We start from the raw sequence: 21,209 nt of genomic DNA on the forward strand, positions 1-21,209 counted from the left end.
GAAATTGTTTCAGGCTTTAAAGTGAGGGAATTCACATCCTTTAAAAGGGGACACTTACAATTTGTTTTTTCACATTTAAAAGGACATTATTAGTTAACTGATTGTGTATTAGTAAATTGTTTCAGTAAGAGTGAGATGTAACCTATAGACAAACACAGAAATAGTTTTTTTTTTAAATTATTTTTTTGGTTGGCCGGGGTGGATCTAAGGGGGCTTGTATTGTTGTACAGTGCTTTTGTGATAGGTGTGCTTCCTTCATGTTTTAAACAAAAGGCCAACCCCTTGTTTTCTCTCTTTGGCACTTCCTAGAAATCCTATTCTGGCGAAAACACAGCTAGTGCCATTGCCCGCTCTGCTGCCGCCACGGCTTTGTCTCTCCTTGTGCCAGTTTTCATTATCTCTTGCAAAGAGAAGGTTGAGGAAATCCTGAACATGCTGACTGCCAGGTTACCTGGGAAACCAAGTGCTGATGAGTCTCAAGCCGTGCAAATCCACATGGGCCTTGCTTTGGGGATGTTTCTCTCTCGCTTGTGTGAGGAGAAACTCAGGTACAGTTTATTAAAATATTCCTGCTTTTCCTCTTTGTGATTTAAGTGAAGGATTTGACACACATACACACGCATGCATAAACATTATATCTGAGCAGTATAGGGTTGCTAAACTTTTTGAGATGGGCAATTTGATTCTTCATTCTCCTTTATGAGTGCATTTGTCTTTCTAAAATACCATCACATAGATATTAATGTATTTTAAGGATTGCTCTTATTAAAGTGATTGATTACTTGAAAATCATTTCATGCTTAGATGGAAGCCCTGGATACATCTGTGTAATAGATGTGAGGAAAAGTCTAATCTTACGGAGCTATAAATAAAGAAAGGCTTCTTTTTCACCCTGGTTTATAAGGGTGAAAATAATTGCTGATCCTTTACTGATATCACCGTAAAATGAGAGGAAGGGATTGGTATATCCCTTGTGCCTAAGGGTGCTAGAAATCACTGAATCAGCCGAGAACTGCATGTACCCAGCTCTAAATGTTGCTTTTATCCTGTGCCCTGGCTACATTTTTATAATCCTTAAAGAGTCTTAATCTGTGCATATTATACTGTGTGCTTTATTCAGTCTGATTGCTCATTTTTGGACTGCTAGCTTTACACCTGAATGGAGCTAATAGAATATCAAAGACCCAGGTGGAAAATTCCACTAAACGGGAAAGTTTTCTTGTGCTAAAGAATCTACTTTAATTTTGTTGTTCATTATATTTATTCTTTATTTTCTAACAAATCTTAGAATTTTACATATCCAGATTGATTGCAGTGTGGTACAACATGAATATTTGAGTATCATGAATATTTAGGTGTCACTGACTTGGAATTAAGCCCCACTTTCCTGCATTGGAAGTAGGAGAGTAGGGAGAGGCATCCTGTTGTGGTATTAGATGTCCTTACACTTCCGTGGTTGGCAGAAATTAACTGTCTGTCCAAAGGCAAGAAATGGTGTTGATGCGGAGAAACTAGATGACTTTATGCTATATTTAGATTTCAGGTTGAAACCATTGGTTAAGGTTGCATTTGTAATTTATATAGTTTTGGGCAAACACCAATATGTGAAACCTTTATGAGAACTTCTGTTGATCTAGGGAAGTACTGTATTTCAGATGATCATTTTCAGCTCTTGGAAACATCTGTCAGATGGCTAGGAAGATTGGCTTAGTCCTTGTGATCATAAATGAAATATTTCCAGAATATTCATTTTGCTCTATTTACCAGCATTAGTACGTATAGGCCTGGTTCTGGTCATGAACAAAAAGCTGCCCTTTGCATGTGACTTGACTGTTACATGTCTTATGTGTGTGACAGAACACAAAGTATTTTTAAAGACTTACAACTTGAAAGTGATTTTCTTCCCTTTGCTACTGTGCTACAAACGGCAGTCTCTTCACCATCTGTGTTCATGCTCTTTCTTCAGTATCTTTTCAAGCAACATGTTTTACGACTAAAAATGAGCCATGGCAGTTTAATTCCAGGCAACTCATTTCGTCCTATCCTGGCTCTGACTCCCTTCTTCATTAGTTTAGCTTGAGATGCTGCTGGTTTTAGGGCTCGACAAGCTTGTTTGTGGTTAATTTAATCATGCTACGTGGAGAAACCTCTGGTTGTTCACCTAAAGCATTCATTCCTAATTCCTAAATTGCCTTCCATCCCTGTCTAGCTTACTTGACTTTACACCTGATGGAAACCCTGGGAAACGACACTAGAAAGCTCTTCCCGAGGCTGAGTGCCCTCAGAATAACTGCAAATTTTACCTTTGCCCTCATGATCCTGTGTTTGATAGCATCCTCCTTCCTTAGCTGGGTGTCTTAGTACTGCAGCCACTAGTATGATTATTCATAGTTCCCACCTTCCTGATTTCCTGGAGCAGAGGAATCTGAAATATTTGCCTTTTGGTACTAATAAATATTTTACTAGATAATGACAATGTCACCAGATAAAGACATTTTTGGAGAAAGTTTCTATTTTTCTAAAATTAAAGTAATTATTTTGAGGGCTATTGACTGAATAGTCAATGACATCAAATAAGTGGCCCAAAACAGCCCCCTAGGGGAACAGGATTAGGACAATATGTTGGTCTTGAGAATGAAAAATCACCTTATAGAAGAGAATTATGACAATGAATCCATTTTTTGCTAAGGCTTATGAGAAAGTCACCTGAATTTAAATTGCAGTCTAGAATTTATTCAGAAAAGCATATTATTCCAAAGCTTGCTTCTATTAAAACTCCAGAGGATACTAGTAGGATCTCTTTAGCATTTGTTTAGGATATTTAAATGTATTTTACTCCGGAGAACAACTATAATAGGACTTATTTAGTTAAAGCTATTAAAACTGTGTGTATGTGTGTGTTCTTATTGCAAAATGTAATCCTTTACCTCAGGCAAAACCACAATAGTCTTGGTTTGAGAAGACGTTATTAAAAGTGCTCTCTGGCTGGTTGGCATTCCTGGGGCTGCATTCCGCTTAGCATGGTCTGAGGCAGCAGCCCATGAGTTGACACGTAGGAACCCCTTGATAATAAAGTGTCGGTGATGAAGCCCACAACTCTGCCTGAAAAAACAGCCATAGAGCTACCTTTTAAGTTTTATTTTACTATACAAGTCATAGTTCTCACCCAGACAAGTACAAAAACCACATCAATTACTGTATAAAGGCAGAAAAATATAGGGCTGGGTTTTTCCCTCCCCCCCCTTTTGAAAAAAGATGTAAGTAGAACAATAGAACTCATAGCTTCCACAATTAAGACACGAAATCACAAATAACAGTATTTCCAGAAAGAGATTTGGAACAACTATTGATAATATCCACCTCATGGGTTAATTAAATATTCTGAAGAAAATCACTTCAGCATTCTTAGAAATATTTTTTTGGAATTCTGACTTTGGTTTTTATTTTTCAGTGATTTAAAATTTGAATGGGCTGAGAAAATGTGAAAGTAGAAGTTTTAGCGTTATTGGTTTGCAAGTGAATATAATGTTCAGAAACCCAATTATTGAATAAATTCTCTGACTCAGTTTCTCTATCTACAAAATAAGTATATGTGAATCATCAATATTTTTTTTAAAGAAATGTATTTTCAGTAAAATATTGAGCAAAATATTATAAGTATTTTAGACAGTTGAATGATTTTAAATAATTCATTTTTCCCTTGTGTTTACCCAGTGATATATCTGGCCAGCAGATGAACCTTCTTCTGATGAAGTCTTTGGATGCCCTGGAAAATTGCTGCTTTGACTCTACTCTTGAATACAAGTATGTTGATTCTGTTTCCTCTCTAACGAATACTTAGAGATTGGTTCTTTCTTGGCCATAAATTTTGCATTCTGTGGTGAAGTGTTTGTGGGACCTGATCTTGAATTCCTTTGCAAAGTCTTCAGTAATAATCAAAAATCTATAATTAAAACTGACTTATTCCAAAAACCGTGTTTCAGCAATAGACAATTGGCTTCAATACAAAGCAATAAATGTCATTTTGTGGCTGTCATTAAGTTACTGATACCTTAGTTCTATCTTGTACTTATCATATGAGGTGTATGTCTGGGGATATATGTATTCATGTATCATGTATACTTTGTCTTCATTGTATCATATCATGTATTCATTGTATTCATGACAACCTTTTTAAAGATCTGTAGAAACCATTCTTTGAAGTTGATTGGATTAAGGGAGGCTTTAACCCACCGTTTATATTTCCCTGGGAGACCCAATGGCTGAGGAATCAAAATGGAAACAAACATAGGTTACAGCAGGGGTTCCCACCCTCCTCAATATTAATAGATCCTCCCCATCCTGCCACAGACCTCATGCTTTTTAAAAATTTTGTCTGTTAAACAAGATATCTTCAAGTTTAAATTTATTTTCTCATTCCAGTCATGGAAGTTAACAAAAATGAAAAAGGAATAACCGGAAAAGAATACTTCAAAAAACAGTGTTAAACATTCTTATTTGGTGAGACATTTAATGTTTCACTTAGTCTGTGTGACTTGTATGGGAGAATGTATGGTTTGATTAGGCTTTCTGAAATATTAACACCTTTGAGGACCTATATTGTACCTTGTTGGGCTTTCACATGGGGTTCATTATTACTAGGAAACTCAACAGATTACAAGCACTAGCCTCCAATTTATTAATGCATTTCCTTGTTGCTATTATGGGCACTGATCAAATATGAGTTAAATCAGTGTTGATGTTTCTGGCCTTTAGGAATTTGTGATCTCAAGTTACATTCGTACCATCTAGCCTGTTCAGACTAACAAAAGAGTCAATGGTAGGAGTAGCTGCATGTATCCAGTATTTCATCATGAGCGATTAAGTCAGATCTTCACTTAGTAGGTGCTAGTTAGGGGATCTTCTCTCAGATCCAGGCCAAGATTGGATAAGAACCATTGACACCACCCAGTTTATCACAAAACACTTTAGAGATGAAATGACATGTTAAGAGTGTGGTTTTGAATATGGGAAAGAAAGAGTTCAGTGGCATGATGGAAATCTCTGAATATAGAAAATGATTAATGTAAGGGATAGGGCCATTTAAGTGTTATTGGATCTGATGAACAGTTGAGATGATTGAGCCTAATCCATGTGTTGGTGGTGTTGCCTTTTACAACCAAGAAGTAACATATATTTGTTTCTCTCTCTGCCTCCGTTCTTCCTCCTGCCTTTCCCTGAAAGGTGTTCATCATAGCTGTAGTTCAGGGTGTTATAAAGTTGGGAAAAATTTTGCCATTAAGATGCTGCAAACTTTCAGCCAGTTGGAACAATCAGGAATCACTTCTATGTATCACCTCCATTAGTTTGCAGGAAGGTTGTTTGAATGTGAGGACCATTGGGATAACTGAATTAACCACAGTATGGATATTTATGCATTTAAAAACTTTGTCTAAGCATATTTAACTTTAAAATTAACTTTTTTTATTAATAAGATTCTTGTTTCTTCCTTCTTTCTTGATTCTTACCTTCCTAGTGAGCAAGTGTGGAAGAGGGAAGGGTAGACCTAGATAGGGGACTAATCCTGTAGAGTCAAGTGGTATAGGGTCATCAGAAATTTCCTGTCCATTTGGTAAAATCTTGCTTGTCTTTCAGAACCGAATTAAAAGTTCAGGTCCTTCAAGAATACCCCCACCCCCACCCCACATCCTCTCCAAATCGCCATTATTCCTGCAGCTAATGAAGTTGGGTATTTTGTCATTCCTAATGCCTTGTGGGTGCCAGTGCTTATGTAGCTCTCTCTCTGGTTTCAGGTTCAATTAATACTTACTGAGCACCACATTTTGTGCTAGACATCTTCACACTTGTTTCTCATGTAGTTAAGCCCTGATTACAACCCAAATATGGATACTAAAGCAGGAACCATCATCACTTTGGTTTACAGATGAAGAAAGTGAGTCTCGAATAGGAGAGTGGTTCACAGTCACACAGTAAGCAGCAATGCTGGGAGAGAACCCTAGGTTGTCTGACATCAAAGCATTTTTCTTCCTCTTGCAGAGTACAGCGTGGAGAACACATTTCAATAGAGAGAAAGCAATTGACACCTGACAGTATGCTATTTATTATTTATTTTTTTCTGACATGCGAGTGTTACTCACCATTAGAGAGAGAGAGAGAGAGAGAGAGAGAGAGAGAGACAGAGAGACAGAGAGACAGAGAGAGACAGAGAGAGACAGAGATTGTAACTAGGCCCAGACCTGAGTGCCTAGCTCGTGGCATAGGATTTTGTTCCCCTGTCTAATGAGATTGCAGAAGTCTAGGGCAGACCTCCCTCAAGTGAAATAGTGGAAGCATTACCAGGAGGTAGTTAATAGATCTGGGAGCGTGCTACCTCAAGTGATAGAATTCACCCACAGCAAATTCACCGCGCTTCCTTGATTTAATGGACGTGTCCCTGCTGAGAGAACCAGGCACCTGGGCTGGTCCGGGTCTGTGGTCCTATCACTTACACTTTGCTGCCTTCTAGTGGTGGCTCTTGTGCCATTGCAATCCTCACAGCCCTAACTAGTCTCACGATCCATCAATGACCTGAGCATTGGTTAATTACTATTGAGCTTTTACAAATACGATAACACACATTTGTATAGCACTTTGTAAAGGGCAAAGCGCTATACAAATGTTAGCTGTTATTAGAACTAATTATTAGATGGCCTAGTACATAATCTGTGAGATAGCCTACAATAAACTAGGGAATTGAAGATTCATCTCTGGTTAATTTTAGAAAAATATATCCTTATATCTCAGTTGATATAGCAACACACATATCAGAATTGCATAGCTTTGGAGTCTCAGAATTTCTTTTTGCTGGTGATATTTTAATATACTTGGATAAGAAATTCAAACGAGTAATGACATAATGGGGCATATAATTTTAAAACTAAAATTATCTTTGTCATTTGTTACTATTTTTATAGATTTATGTTAGCAATTCCAAAATCTCAATTTTACACCTAATATTATAGTTTTTAAATTTCATCTGTCTGGGACACCAGATTTTCAATGGGCAGAAAGATTTGAAAGCTACCTCTGCCCAAGCTATTCTTGGCTTAGAGCTGGCAGACATTCAAAGGGAAACTAGAATGAGGTAAATGTGTAGAAATGCTGAACTAAGCACCTGGGGGAATCTTTAAGACTCAGGGCAGAAATAAACAGTTTAAAATGTAGAAGATTTGGAAATCAGAAGGAAACATCAGGAATAAAGCTTTAGGACTACTTTTTGGGTGCATGCTGGAAAAATGAGGCAAAATGAAAGGAAACAGTTCAGAAGGTCAGTAGACACGTACACTCTAATGTATTTATATTGGCATATGTATATACATAGTTAATCTATATATTCATATATTACAGCAGTCAACTAACTAGCATTGTAGCAATGAATAGACTGGTTAGTGAATGGTAACTTTGCCCAAGAATAATTATGCTGTGGTAATATTTACGTAAATGTGAACTAGAAACCGGGATGTTGTTTTCTAAGCCTTTGTGCCCTAAGCCTTTGTGCCCGTATGCCTTGGAAGAGCTTCAGGGGATAGAGATTTCTCTGTACCCAGAATAGTCCGGAAAGCAAGACTTAGATACCTGCCTGTTTATTGGGAAAGATGAACCCCAATACTTTTTTAAGTAAGCTTTGAGAAGAATCCTTTTTCCACCTGAACCCAACACTCCTCTTTCTTAAACCTGTCTGGACGATATATTCAGTGAATTTTACCACTCATAAATTTTTCCTCCACTTGAGACTTTCTTGAAACCTTGCATTTGGTCAGTTCTTCAGCATTCAGTGAATACTGGTTGAGTGCCTATCCTTATCAAGCAGTGTATTAGGTACCACAGGTGCTGTGTGAGGAAAAACCAGAAAAAGTACCCACCCTCAGGGAGCTTGCAGACTAGTGAAGGAGGCGGACACTAATCAAACAATTCCCCAAATAATTCTAATCAGAGTTTATAATTAAAATTGTCTGAAGTAAATTAGTACAGGGTGCTGTGGGAGAGTACTACAGAGGTTCCCTGCTGGGCCAGGGAAGGTGTCCCTGAGGCAGTAACATTTGAAATCTTAAGCATAAGTAGCAGTTAAATAGTCAAAGAGGGAGCAAAAGTCAAATTTTTCAAAGCATTGATCACATTTTGTCTATATCTTTGGTCTAATTCTGTCAAAAATTTTTATATACATCAATATAGAAAGATAGCCTCTCGGTAGAGTCTAAATGAAAACAAAGACTTTAAATCCATACTTATCAAGAGCAGCCTTTCCTCTTTCAGAAATGTGATTTGTCTCAAAAGCATGCAGTGCTCGGATGTTAGATGCTGATTTAACTGGTTGGAAATGCATTATGCTAGTTGAGCTTGTTGTTAAGTTCGTGTAAGCTGTAACAGCAGTTCTGCCTGACTAATGATGGATTATTACTGCAGTGGCTTCTTTACAAAGGATTTGCTAATGCCAGATTGTTATACAATAGAAACTAGAAAAACACGCTTGAGATCTCTTGCCTTCTCATAGGCATTCCATCATGGCATCAGGTGGGGCACCAAGAGGGATTTGGGGTTTGGCAGATGGAACAGAGGGCTAGGAATCAAAAACCCTTGTCTTCTGGCCGTGCTCTGCTGGAAACGAAACTCTCTGCATGACCTTGAGCAAATCCTGTAGCCTCTGCATCCTTTTGGGTGTCTCTTATCAGATACGAATGCTCCTTTTGCACAGAGGTGTTGGGGGAAGTAAATAACACGTTCATGAAACTATGTGAAGATTCTTGCAGCCAACCAAGGAGATAGATGCTATATGCAAAGTGACATAACACACGGGCATTGAAATATGTTATTGGAGAAATGCCCTGGAATGTCTTCTTAAGGAGCAGATATCATGATGAGAGGAAAGCCAAACCAGAGTGAGGATGATTTCTGAAAAACTCAGCATTTCTTCAATTTGAAAACCGATGATGACAAAACCTGTTTTTTTAAAGTAAAAAATTACCCCAAAGCTGCATTATCTTATCATACTAACTAGAAGTTTTCTAGGAGAACAATTCTTTTCTTTAAATGGATATGTGTTCTTTCAGGAGAATTGGGGCACAAAGCCCAAGATTCCAATTGAATTGTCACATGGGGTAACTTTTGACAAGCCTGTCATTTGTCCGTTTTCTCTTCTGACCCAGTGGTACTCTGAGAGATCAGAGGGGAGAAGAGGATTAATGTCATTGTGCCCAGACAAATACACAGTTTCTTTAAGAAAGAAATTCCACTTGTTGAAGTTGACTAGGAAACATGAAGCACTTAGCAGGACCTCATCATCATGACTTGCATTTATCCCGCTATTATTAGTCAGATGTCTTCAGCTCATATCCTGAAATTTAGTCTTTTTCCTCCTTAGTAGTTAATCATAGTGCACTCAACATGGGGGGAGGACTTCAGCATTTCTCTAAGTGCAGAGATAGAGCTGATAATTGCCTTTTCTTTTTACTCCTCTTCCTCTCCTCACCGTGAAGTTTAAGTCAAACTATTTCATGTTTTTGTTTGTTTTTCTCTAGTGGGTACACAGCACTAGCACGGGCCACAGACACCTGTTTTGATACCAAGTCCTCCTTTTGAGGGAGGAGGTGGGTGTACCAGTGGTGGTTCCTGGGGCACTGTTACATACCAGGCAGCAGAGTTAGAATCCAGCCATCTCCCCTCAGGTTGCAGAGCACTGCAAACTCCCATGATAAGTGGAAAGCGATGATGCGGATTTCTTGTGATTTTAACACCTCATCTCTTTTGGCATCCAAGCACGGGCTGTATATTGGGAGTTGGACTTGTTCTGTCCCTCATGAGCCACAGCAGCCAAACGGAGTCCCGAGTTCATGTGGCAGCATCGCTTCGGAAGCTCTCTGCATACCTAGATGACAGTGGGAGCCAGAGCAGAACGTTTCAGGAGGTAGGAGACAGAGGTTACAGTTTTCTGCCCTTTGCTGTCTTTTGTATTCCCGTTGCTGCTGATTTTATATTTTTTATGTTTTGGTAACCCTCAAATTAAATTCTTCATCAATTTCAACTAGGATTAGGAGAAAATCAGAGTGGCATACAACCTATATTAGATCATAGAGTTTTCAAATTGTGCAGCTGTTTAAATCAACTAAGACTTAAATGTGGCATCTAAGATAAGAGGCTTTAGTGAATACAAAAACCTAAGTCAGCATCAGTAGAGGATACTTTCTAAGAAGAGCTGTAATTTCTGGAGGAAGGTTAAATGGAGATTTTTAGAATTATACTCAGGCCAAATGTAACTTTAAAAGATGGCCGGGAATAAGCTTAAGAAACTGTGGATCAAAAAGGCATTTTTGATTCTGTTAATGTCAGCCAGCATGAAAAATTATTGAGGAAATTCCCTTTACCACACTTAATGAAAAGATTTTTCTTTTAGGGCGCAGAAATCTGCAGAATTGCAGTTCATGTGACACGGTCTGTGTGTGTTGGCCGTGGTTAGAGGGCGCGTCTGAGGCATATGTCTGTAGTGCCCAGGTGAAGTTGAACCGCCTCTGCTCTTCTTTGGAAGGAGCCGGGACGACCTCTTGGCCTGGCCAGATTCTCCCTCTCATTAGAGCAGATTCTATTTTATCCTGGCCTGCCCATGAGCTATTGATGAGTACATAATGGCTGCTGTGTTTCCCGGCTCTGCTCCTCTGCTTTCAGCAATAGGACTTGTTGAATCGGTGAATTTCTTTGGGGCACAGAGGGATGAAGTTTTGTTCTAAGACGTGCACCACATTTCCATTTTGAAAGCTGTTCAGAATACGATTTAAAAGGACATATCTTTTTAAGCCAAATAAGAAAATTTTGTAACCGAGAAGCAATTTAATAAATGACAGCAAGGTTTTTATAACTGATGCATCTGTCTTGATGTTTTGATTTATAAGGCCTTGAGCAAGCAGTTTTGTTTTTTCTCCCCTCTGATGTTTTAGTGTCCAATTTCTACCTTAGAAACTACTTCCTTTTTTCATGCTGTGTCAACTAGTGTTAGGAGTTAAACGTTTCCACCTTGTCTTAACAGCATCTTTGTAAAGGGGGTTACTACCTTCATGAAAATGCGAGGTAGTGCAGGCAGGGGATGATTAACCTTGATTTGCAAAAATTGAGGCTCAAATAGATTGAGTGACTTGCCCAAAGTTACTTAGCCAGTAAGTGGTCAATTTGGGACATATACCTGAGTATTCTGTCTCTTCCCAACATTCTTTTTTATTTATAAATCGTTCATTTATTCATTTATTTATTAAATTATCATACCAGTGCTATGAAGTAAGTAGTATTATCTCCATTTTACACAATTTGTCTGACTCTAAAACCCACATTCCTGGTCCATTATGCTCCACGACTTCTACCAGGGAGTCTTAATATAGCTGTGTTTCACTTCTTTCAATCTCCTCTCCTGTTTGGCCGTGGATCAGAGCACATGGCAGTTAGTAGCATCTACTGGTGATGAAATCTCCTTCCACTGTTGATAGATGCTGTATTCTGACATGAGGTAACCAGGGAACTTTTTGATTTCGAGTCTAAAGACCTGAGTTTGAATCTTGCCTCACTTTCTAGCTATGTTTAATTGAGCCTCAAAGTCCTTATCTGTAAAGTAGGAATATTGACACCCATCTCATAACAGTCTTGTGAAATATAAGTTAGGCAGCAAAACAATGCCTAATCTGTGGTAGATGTATTTGAATATACTCCTTCTAGGGAGAAGTTTGACAGAATATTTGTGTCAACTAAACTGTGTTCTTTTATTTTCCCTCGTGAAGAGACATTTTTCTGTGGTCTTTTCTTCTCAGGTCCTTGCCTATACCCTCAGCTGTGTGTGTACATCAGCATTCAGTGCTGGAATTATTGAGGCTGCAGAGGCTGAAGATATCATGAACAAGCTTCGACTGTTAGTGGAGAACAACCAACAGGTCAGAATGTGTGCCTGATTATTTCTTTCTGTGGGTCTCATGCTGCTGCTAAGGCCTAATTTTGACTTACTCTGAATTAGACTTAATGGGATATTTTTCGTGCCCAGAAGTGAGGAACTTTTAACGCTTCTCCTCTCTCACAGCTGTAGCCAACAGACACAGATATCTTTTCCTATCCTTATATCCTATCTTCTTTCGTAGACATTTCTTTTTCTCTGTCTGAGAGAGTATGAAAGGCTTTCCCCTCTCTCCAACCATTGCTCTGTATTTATAACATCTTAAAATATATGGCTAGGGAATGTAAGAGTTGTGTAAGGCTGGAGATAATTTGTAAAGATATGAATACATAGAGGATCTGATAAAGTCAAACCTCAGCAAAGTCAAGACAGAAAAATCTCTGCTCATGACTGAATATGCATAGGGCAACGTAAATACCTGCAAATTAACCTAAATACTCTTAAAATATTCCTTCTGAAATATTATTCAGCCTTAAAAAGAAAGGAAATTCTGACACATGCCATGTGGATTAATCTTGAGGATATTATGCTAAGTGAAATAGGCCAATCACAAAAAACAAATACTGTATGATTCTACTTATATGAGGAACCTAGAGTAGTCAAAACATAGAGACAGAAAGTAGAATGGTGGTTGCCAGGGGTTGGGGGAGGGGGAATGGGGAGTTATTGTTTAATGGGTATAGTGTTTCAGTTTTGCAAGATGAAAAGAGTTCTTGAAATGGATGGTGGTGATTATTGCAGAACAATATGAATGTACTTAACGCCACTGAACCGTACACTTAAGAATGGTTAACATGGTAAATTTTATATGTATAATTTACCACACTAAAAAAATTGAAAAAAAAAAGTGTTCCCTCTGAGTATACATGCTATAAAATTGCCTCATTTGAGGTTTTTTTTAGGTTTCTCCCAAGTCTTAATATTGGCCATAGTGGCTTATTGCAGGATTCACTGGCTATAAGCTTGTATTGTATTGTATTGTTACAATTTTAAGGTTAAATGCCTGCTCAATTACATTCAGAATAGGTTTTGCGACACCAAAGTGTACAAGTTTGCATATGCTGTGCTCATTATGGGACATTTTCTCTTGTTTGGCAGTTGACCAGGATCCTCTGATCTACCTTGATGTTTTCACCCCAACCCTTTCAGAGAATTTGGATCTTCTCAGCCAAGTCTCTCAATAGTCCAGTATTATTTTCCTAAAATAAACCACTCACTGCAGCTGAATTCCCTGCAATTAGACTGCAGTTTATTTTGCAAACAAAGGTCTTGATTTAAAAAATCTGCAAATCTCTGGCTTTCAGATGGCAAAAGAATGTGTCAGTAGGAAAGGGAGCCTCTAGAAGTGCTTGTGTGGTATCTATAGATGTTCCTGATCTGTGCTGTTCTTCTTCTTTTTTCTTACCCCTTGTTTTTATTTATTTATTACAGACATCAGGTTTTGCCCTGGCATTGGGAAACATAGTTCATGGTTTGTCTGTGTGTGGACATGGAAAAGCTGAAGACTTGGGTAACAAACTGCTCCCTGCCTGGATCAGAATTGTTCTAGCAGAGGTAGAGGTCACCTCCTGCATGTTATTTTATATTTTTATAAAGGAAAAAGAGCTGCTTTATTGGACCATTTATAGGTGCTGCTAAGATATATAGCTTAACAGTAAAAGAATAGGCAATTTCAAACCAAAGAGACACATGTACTTTTAATCTCTTATAAATGATACATCCTGTCAACCATTATAGTTTTTTTTTTTAAACTGGCTATTTTGTCAGTGTTTTAATTTTAAAACAACATTGTGATTTGTGAATAAAAAATAACAAGAAGCCATTTATGATCTAACAACTTTAACCTGTTCCTTTATTCAAGTCTGCTGCCATTTTTGATTCAGTGATACAGGTTATGTTGACCCTACAAATTTGGTACCATTTTGACTGTGATATAGTAAGCTTTATAGAATTCAAACCCAAGGACTATTTCCTTCTTGATGTGTTCTGATGCTTTGTTTTCAGGGCGCTCCCACGATGCTTTGTTTGGCAGCTCTTCATGGCATGGTGGCCTTGGTAGGCTCTGAAGGGGATGTAATGCAGGTAAGAAAAAAAAAAACAAGAAGAGAAGAAATCTAAATGTGTCTATAGCCACAGCAAGAAGAGAATACCCAATATCTCAGTATGCTAAGGACAGAAGAGTATATGCTCATGGTAATGGTTATGCTGGGCTTTTCAGTGCCTTGATGTATGGAAAATTGCTCTTGGCCAAGAATTTTTTCGATAGAGATTTGTTCCTTATTTTATTTGGTTTGTAGGAATTAAACCTAGTCAACTTATGTACCTTGTGCAAAATTCCCTGCCTGAGAAAAGTGATTGAATCATAAGAAATTTCAAAAGTCATTCATCAGAAACTGCATTTTGTATCTGTAATGTTTGTTTATTTCTATTTAATTATTCTTTCACTTTAAAGTGTTTTCCACAGTAGACATGTGTGCATGTAAGTTTACAAGTAATTCTGAGGAGTTCCTTTGTCCATACAGTAAAAGTTTATTAAGTGAGTGCTACATGCTGCACTGAACTGTGTTGGGAAGTCGATGATGAGTAAAGCGTGGGCTCTGCCTCAAGGAGCTCACGGCTTTTGTTTTTGAAATATAAGGACATATGATAAATTATTCCATAGCTCAGAAGATGATAGCGCTACACTGGGACTATCATTATTTACTTTTGGGGGGATGTTGGGGTGGGTATTTCTCCTTTTTCTTTCAGCTGAAGTCGGAAGCCATTCAGACCTCTCAGTTTCAAGGCAGACTTAATGAAGTCATTAGAGCTTTGACTCAGGTGAGAAGAGGAACTTAAAATCCTTGGGTGGGAAAATAAGTACTCCCTTTTGTTGTCTTTTTTCATTTTCATGCTACAAACTGTTTTACTTGGAAAATGGGGAAATCTCTAGTTACTCATGGTGAGTTCAAGGGGCCTTTGAGAATGGCTGATGGCCCTGCATTCACTGACGAACATGCGCTGCCTCTGGAAAAAAAGAAAGCTGGCATTTTTGAGTTCATTTAACTTGGCATTGGTTTCCCTTAAAAATTAAAACCTGACCCTGCAAGGAATGTCAGGCCCTCAGGACAAGGAAGAATGGAAGGTGATCAAAGGGTAGGCAGATAGCTGTGTGGAATGGTTAAGAGACACGAGTTCAGATGTCACTGATAAAAAGTGTTTGGGTAAGTCATTGTCAGCGTTATCCTTGGCTAAAGAATAAACGTGTTCATCCATCCACTGAGAAATGATTTTATATTTTAAGATTTTTATTTAAAAAAATTATTATGTTCATTGCATAAAATTTGAGAGAACATAATGAAAGAAACTGAAAAAATATCACTGATGGTCCTCCCAACCTTAAGCAACTGCTACTAATATTCGGTCATATTTCTTTTCAAGCATTCTTTTTTCTTTTTTCTTTTTTTTTGCCTAGGTGGTGTTCTTACTATCTATAGAACTTTGTATTGTAGTCTTTTCACTCAGCAAACTTGTTTTCATTCTTGTAAAATATGGCTGATTATAATACCTACCACATAGAGAAGTTTTAGTAATTCATGCTTTTTAAAGCAAACATAAATCTCCGAACAGAAAAAACTCTCTTTTGCATGTATGAATATGAATATTCTCAAAAAAAGAATTCTACTGAAACTTAAGTTGCTGTAATTTGGGAGAAAAATATATAAATGAAAACTGTTATTTAAAAAATACTTGTTATGAATTGATAATGCAGTAATAGAACATTATTTAAGGAAGAGAATAAAATAATATCTCATTCCATTTTTAGAGGTGTTTAGTCTTAAATAACTATCACCTCTTTTTACTTTTTGGATTTTCTTTTCCCATTTTTTGAAAATTCCTTTGCGACCAATCTGACTCAGTGAAACCTGAGGCAACCATTAGTACCTTCTATCATGATTGATTGATTCATTGATTTATTCAGCAACACTTGTTGATTACGTTTATGTCTCAGGTTTGGCATACTAGACACATAATATTACATTTTATCATAAAACTTCTCGTTACCAGCCAAGCCACCACTTCATAAAAGATGAGTGACTTTCTGTGAGTAGCATTTTAATTGAATAGGGTTTCAATCTTGCCCCATCATTGAACTGTTACATTTTCATCCATAGGTCATCAGTGTGTCTGGCATGATTGGTCTTCAGTCAAATGCTATCTGGCTTCTAGGGCATCTTCATCTATCTACTTTGTCCTCAAATCAAAGTAGAACCTCTGGTAAGACTGGAATCATAGAACACTGGAGCTGGAAGCACAGATTGCTGACTTGGGGCTATGTATTTTGTTAAGAGTATTAATCTTCACAACAACCCTAAGTAGTGGGAATTAGCATCCCTATTTTATACCAGAGGAAAATGGGCTATGGAGAGGTTTCCTGACTTGCCCAGGGTCACGTGGCAGTAAGTGGTGGACTCGTGGTTTGAACTCAGATCTGTCTGCCTCCAAGACCCATGCTCTTTTCACTCTTCCTCGCTGCCTCCCTTAGAGAACAGTTTGGACATTTGGTGTAACCCCATATTTTACAAATGAAGAAGCTGAGGCTCAGAAAGATTACATGACTTACATACACAGTTAGTTTAGTGACAAATCCAGAAACTAAGAACCAGGTCCTTGAAGCTTGGAACAGAGTCCTTTTTATTTTGCTAGATGTAATCATAGTTGGTATAATGTTCGTGTTTCATTAAAAGTCTCCTCGTATATAGCTGGGGTTCTTCTCGTCCCTGCTTTTAAGAAAATAATGGGGTAAGTACATTTAAAGATGTACGTCTACTTGGCCTTGGAATTGAAATCCCAGGTCTTAATATAACAAGGCTTTTTCTATTTCCAGCTTTTTGATAAAAGCAATAAAAAATATTTCCAATTCCCATATGCTTAATTTATGTTTCTACTTGGAGATTTTCTGGGGAAAGCATCACTGTAATGCACTGGGACCTATATCTGCTTCTTGTTCTTTATAGAATTTTGACCCACTGGCTCTCTTGGACCTAGGCCAGTGAGGTTTAGGTACCAAATATTCCTCATGAAAACCTAATTTCATACATCCTCTCACAGGTGGTCTATGAACAGCATTGCCATGGACATGGGCCACTGTCATTACTGTTTCCCTCACTTTCAATCACTCCTTAGTTAGAGAAATAAGACATTGTTCTGCAGCATTCCCAACATAAAGAACTTTAGACAGCTGGAAGCTGTCATATTAAAATGGGAAAAGGAAAAAAGACTTAGTCATATTGGAAACCCTTGGTAATGCTAGTTTTGAAGGTCAGTGCTCTCACAATGTCCTGGTAAAATAGCACGTTCATTTCAGTCTTTGCTTTTTTACATAGACTTTTAATTGTTATGGACTACATGGTCTGGCCCACATAGACTCAAGTCAGGTCATAGTGAATCATCTTACACCAGGTTCTTTGGAACAAAATGACTGTATGTCTGGAAAAGTACAGCTACTTGTTTTTGATGGAATTTTCCAATTGAACCATTTATTACGGTAAAAACCATCTCATGAAACAATTATGGGAGACTGGGAGGAAAAGAATCTAGGAAACTCCCAGGACTCAAGTAGCATAAATGTCGCTGCCTCACCGTTCCAGGTCAGTAACCGTATCTGGTTATTTGCACATGTTGGTCACTTAGAGGTCCCTGCTTTATGAAGTAAGAGACTGGCTGCTGTTGATACTGACTGTTGTATTTCCATGGTTCATATAGCTGATTCAGGGTGTCCTGAAGTAGCCCATAGGATGGTGGTCTCAGCCTAGATGCCCAGCACACTCCTTGCTGACACTGAGGAGGTCACTGGAGTGAGGCTCATTGATGTGACACTGTGATTTTTTTAACCACTTCAGTGAAGTTTTCATCGTCTGTGGTTTTTCAACCTCTGCTAGGTTTACCACCGTTTTAGATTTGCTTGCATAGCCCAAGTGATTACTTCAAGGCCAGTCACTTAATCTAATAGAATTAGTTGAAGCCACAGAGTATTGTGCTGAGATTAATGGCATAAACATCTCTGCTTTGTCTCTAGGTTGATATGGCAGCATGAAATCATTATCTTTCCTTCATTAGTCCCACCAAGTTCACTGGTTAATTTGATCATTTTCTGTCTCCACAGTTCCTACTGACTACAGCTATTTGCCTGAAAGCAGTTTTATTAGAGCAGCCATTGGGTTCTTTGTTACAGGAGGAAAAAAAGGCAAGTGAACACATTTCTTGAATTTTATGATTCTTTTTACATGTTAAGTAAGTTTGTGTGCCCTAAGCATGCTTCTGTAGAAATAAACAATACAGATCTGAAGGGGCGAATATTTTCTTCTACTAGACCCTCTTTGCAATAGAGATGACCAGGAAGCCCACTACAATAAGTGGTGCATAAATGTCCATACTGTGTAGTCTCTTGGAATCACTGTCTCTGACCTTGGGGGGCTCTGTGAAGACCTTAATCCTCCATTTGGCCATTTCATCTGTATAAGCACATGTTACTTTTCTTGTCAATTTCAAGGGCATGTGAACGAAAAAGAGAAAACACACCTGGGTGCAGTTTGTATTCTCGGACCTGACTTGGAAGTCGGTCTTCTCCCTGAACCTTGTGTGATCCCTCTGTCATTGGAATCGCTGGTTCTAGGTCTTATTTTTAGCTTGTGTTCTTTTTCTCTGCAAACATTTGTCCCTTTGTGATTCTTTGTTGCTGCTACCCATGTTAGAGCACAAGCAACCTGCAGACAGAGATGGAATGCCCTTTGTTTTTACCTGGAGCCAGAATAATGCCTTATGAGTTATTAAGTAAATACACTTTAATGATACACACATACTATTCAGTGCTGTGAAGAAAAACATGGATCAGAACTAACTTGTCATAGCTCAGGAACCAGTTTCATTCATGTAATAGTCTCTCATTGATATTTTCTAGTTTCATTCTTCCTTGGGCTGGTTAGGTCTGTCTGGGCAAAACCAGTGCCTGTATTACCAGACCATCCCAATTTGGGAAAAAAAATTTTTAAACAAACTAAAATGAATAAATTTGGAGGAAGCAGGTTTGATTAATGAAGGTTGTGGAAGAATAACATCTTACCATCCAAAGGGACATTAAAGGTCATGTTGTCTGATTTCCCACTGGGTACAGTAATCCCTAGAGCTTCCAGATTATACACTACTTTCATAGTTTGGAGATGAATTCCTTTAGTTTTTGGAGTTCTAGAAATTGTGCTATTATCCTAGGGTCGTGAATTAGCATGATTTGCTTTTACATATGCTCAGTAAAAATTGATATATGGTTATGTCATTGTTGTACATGATATATTTATATATAAACATGTCATATATGACACATAATGTGGAGTAAATTGTTTACATTGCCATAAATTAAGTCTATTTAAAATAGATATTATAATAGAGATATCTTCATTCATAAGAGATTGAATTCTTACTAAAGGAACGTATAAAATTTCCATGGCCGGAATAATTCTAGGAATATATATTTTTGCTCTATTTTTTGTTAATTTGCTCACTGATATCTTATAAAATTTTTAAGTATTGATAATGTGAGAGATTTCCATGAGAAATAAAGTTAAAATTCTTAAGGTCAAATGAAAGATAGATTCTTTTTCTTTTCTAACAAATAAAATGTCATTTTGGCACCCCAGAGCCATATTTCTTGGCAGAAATGAATTTTCTCTGAATCCTGTGGGAAATTTTTGGTTAAATGTAATATTTTTATGATTACGCAGTCATGACACAACAGGAAATGTTCTGCCCTAAAAGCAAAAAATCAGGTGGAACTGGCCTCAGTGATATTCTGTGCAGTCTTGCTGAAAGCTATTTTAAAACAGATAAATGAAGTATTAAAGAATGTCATATTACCAGTCAGATTTTTGGCATTTTCAGGTTCTGGGAGAGGGCTGCCTTCTTGTCAGGTTTGCTGACTAGATTCAGAGGAAAATCTATTCAGCCATACACATTACTAATGATGACCCCAGAGGAGTGGGGGCCGTGGGAGGCTGACCTCCGCCTCGGAAGCCCATTTACAAAAACAAAACCAGACCCTGCTCTATGGGGCTAAATGGGATGGCCAAACGCGGAGGTGTGCACGCAAACGAGTGTTTTCTTCTTCAATATGCCCAGCTCATTTGAATTTTAATAACTCCCTTCTGAAGCAGCTTTTGAGTTTAAATGTCTGGATGTCACTCATCAGAGCCCAGTGGGGCTGCTGATAGGAAGGATGACAACTTTGGTGAGCTCTTTTGAGGAAGAAATGGCTTTAGAGAATAAAAATCATGCTTGGCATGGGCAGAAGAAAGAAAACTTTATGGAGAGCATGGCTTCATTGCCTCTGTGTGCTGTTTAATAACTCACAAGAGGAAGAAAAAGGTGATGTTATACCTGATCCACACTTATGCCAGGATGAGATGGGGCATCATGATCTCAATTTTAGCCAATCAAATTTGAGATAGTGAATATATTAATCTGCTTTCTAATGCTTAGGGCTTTTCTCACTTTGGATACTCACTTTAGTACTCATGTGATGGAACATACAAGGTGTTCATAGGATCCACTCCTTCACACAGGCCTATATTTTAAAGCCATACCAAATAGATGAAATTTCTTCTATTTTTTCGACTTCAGTGAATAGTTTTGAATATAACTGGTTTTTGCTATACCATGTAACATTCCCTTTTCTTCCCCAGTAGCCCTGGCCTCCTTCTAGCACATCTATTATTTCTTAGCTTTTATCGTCATCATTATCTGTTCCTATGGACATTTCTTGACTATGCTAGGCTTAAATTTGCTCATAATCTAATTCCTCCTATCATGGAATTATTTTTTCCCTAAAGGGCCTTTAAATTGTGACTCTTATTTTTGCTTCTTTTCTAATCATTTATTCTTTTTTTCTGATTTCTGATCTTTGTTTTTTCTCAAACTCTTAGCACATTCAGATTTCATCAGGATTTTATCTACTTTTATAATATATTTAAAATGTATTAAAAATACTTAATAAAAGTAATCATTTCTTTTTTGGTACTGACTTTAGGCATTTCTACATAATAGGATTATTTTTCTTATTCTATTGTGGGGGAATGTGACTAACACTTTCTGAGCTTGTATTTTTCTATTAGGCTTTAAAGTTCACAGTAAGAAGTATTATGTGAGGAAAGTGTATTTAAATCCTTGTAATAAAGTCATTATGAATGGCATTTCCTTCTTGATATGAATTCATTGGTCA

The 21,209-nt window shown here is 37.7% G+C and overlaps 1 protein-coding gene across 1 annotated transcript in view; it reads left to right on the plus strand.

Annotated features, from left to right (window-relative positions):
• Positions 1 to 21,209, plus strand: part of FOCAD (focadhesin) — a 269,185-nt gene that overhangs the window by 213,202 nt on the left and 34,774 nt on the right. Inside the window, exons 27-35 of the mRNA XM_058565883.1 lie at positions 310 to 548; positions 3,715 to 3,804; positions 9,793 to 9,940; positions 11,823 to 11,942; positions 13,391 to 13,513; positions 13,964 to 14,041; positions 14,708 to 14,779; positions 16,114 to 16,216; positions 18,105 to 18,185. Of these exons, the coding sequence (XP_058421866.1) occupies positions 310 to 548; positions 3,715 to 3,804; positions 9,793 to 9,940; positions 11,823 to 11,942; positions 13,391 to 13,513; positions 13,964 to 14,041; positions 14,708 to 14,779; positions 16,114 to 16,216; positions 18,105 to 18,185 (1,054 nt within the window). The remainder of the gene's footprint in view (positions 1 to 309; positions 549 to 3,714; positions 3,805 to 9,792; positions 9,941 to 11,822; positions 11,943 to 13,390; positions 13,514 to 13,963; positions 14,042 to 14,707; positions 14,780 to 16,113; positions 16,217 to 18,104; positions 18,186 to 21,209) is intronic.

This window comes from Diceros bicornis, chromosome 22 (genome assembly GCF_020826845.1).
Source record: "Diceros bicornis minor isolate mBicDic1 chromosome 22, mDicBic1.mat.cur, whole genome shotgun sequence".
Classification (NCBI taxonomy): domain Eukaryota; kingdom Metazoa; phylum Chordata; class Mammalia; order Perissodactyla; family Rhinocerotidae; genus Diceros; species Diceros bicornis.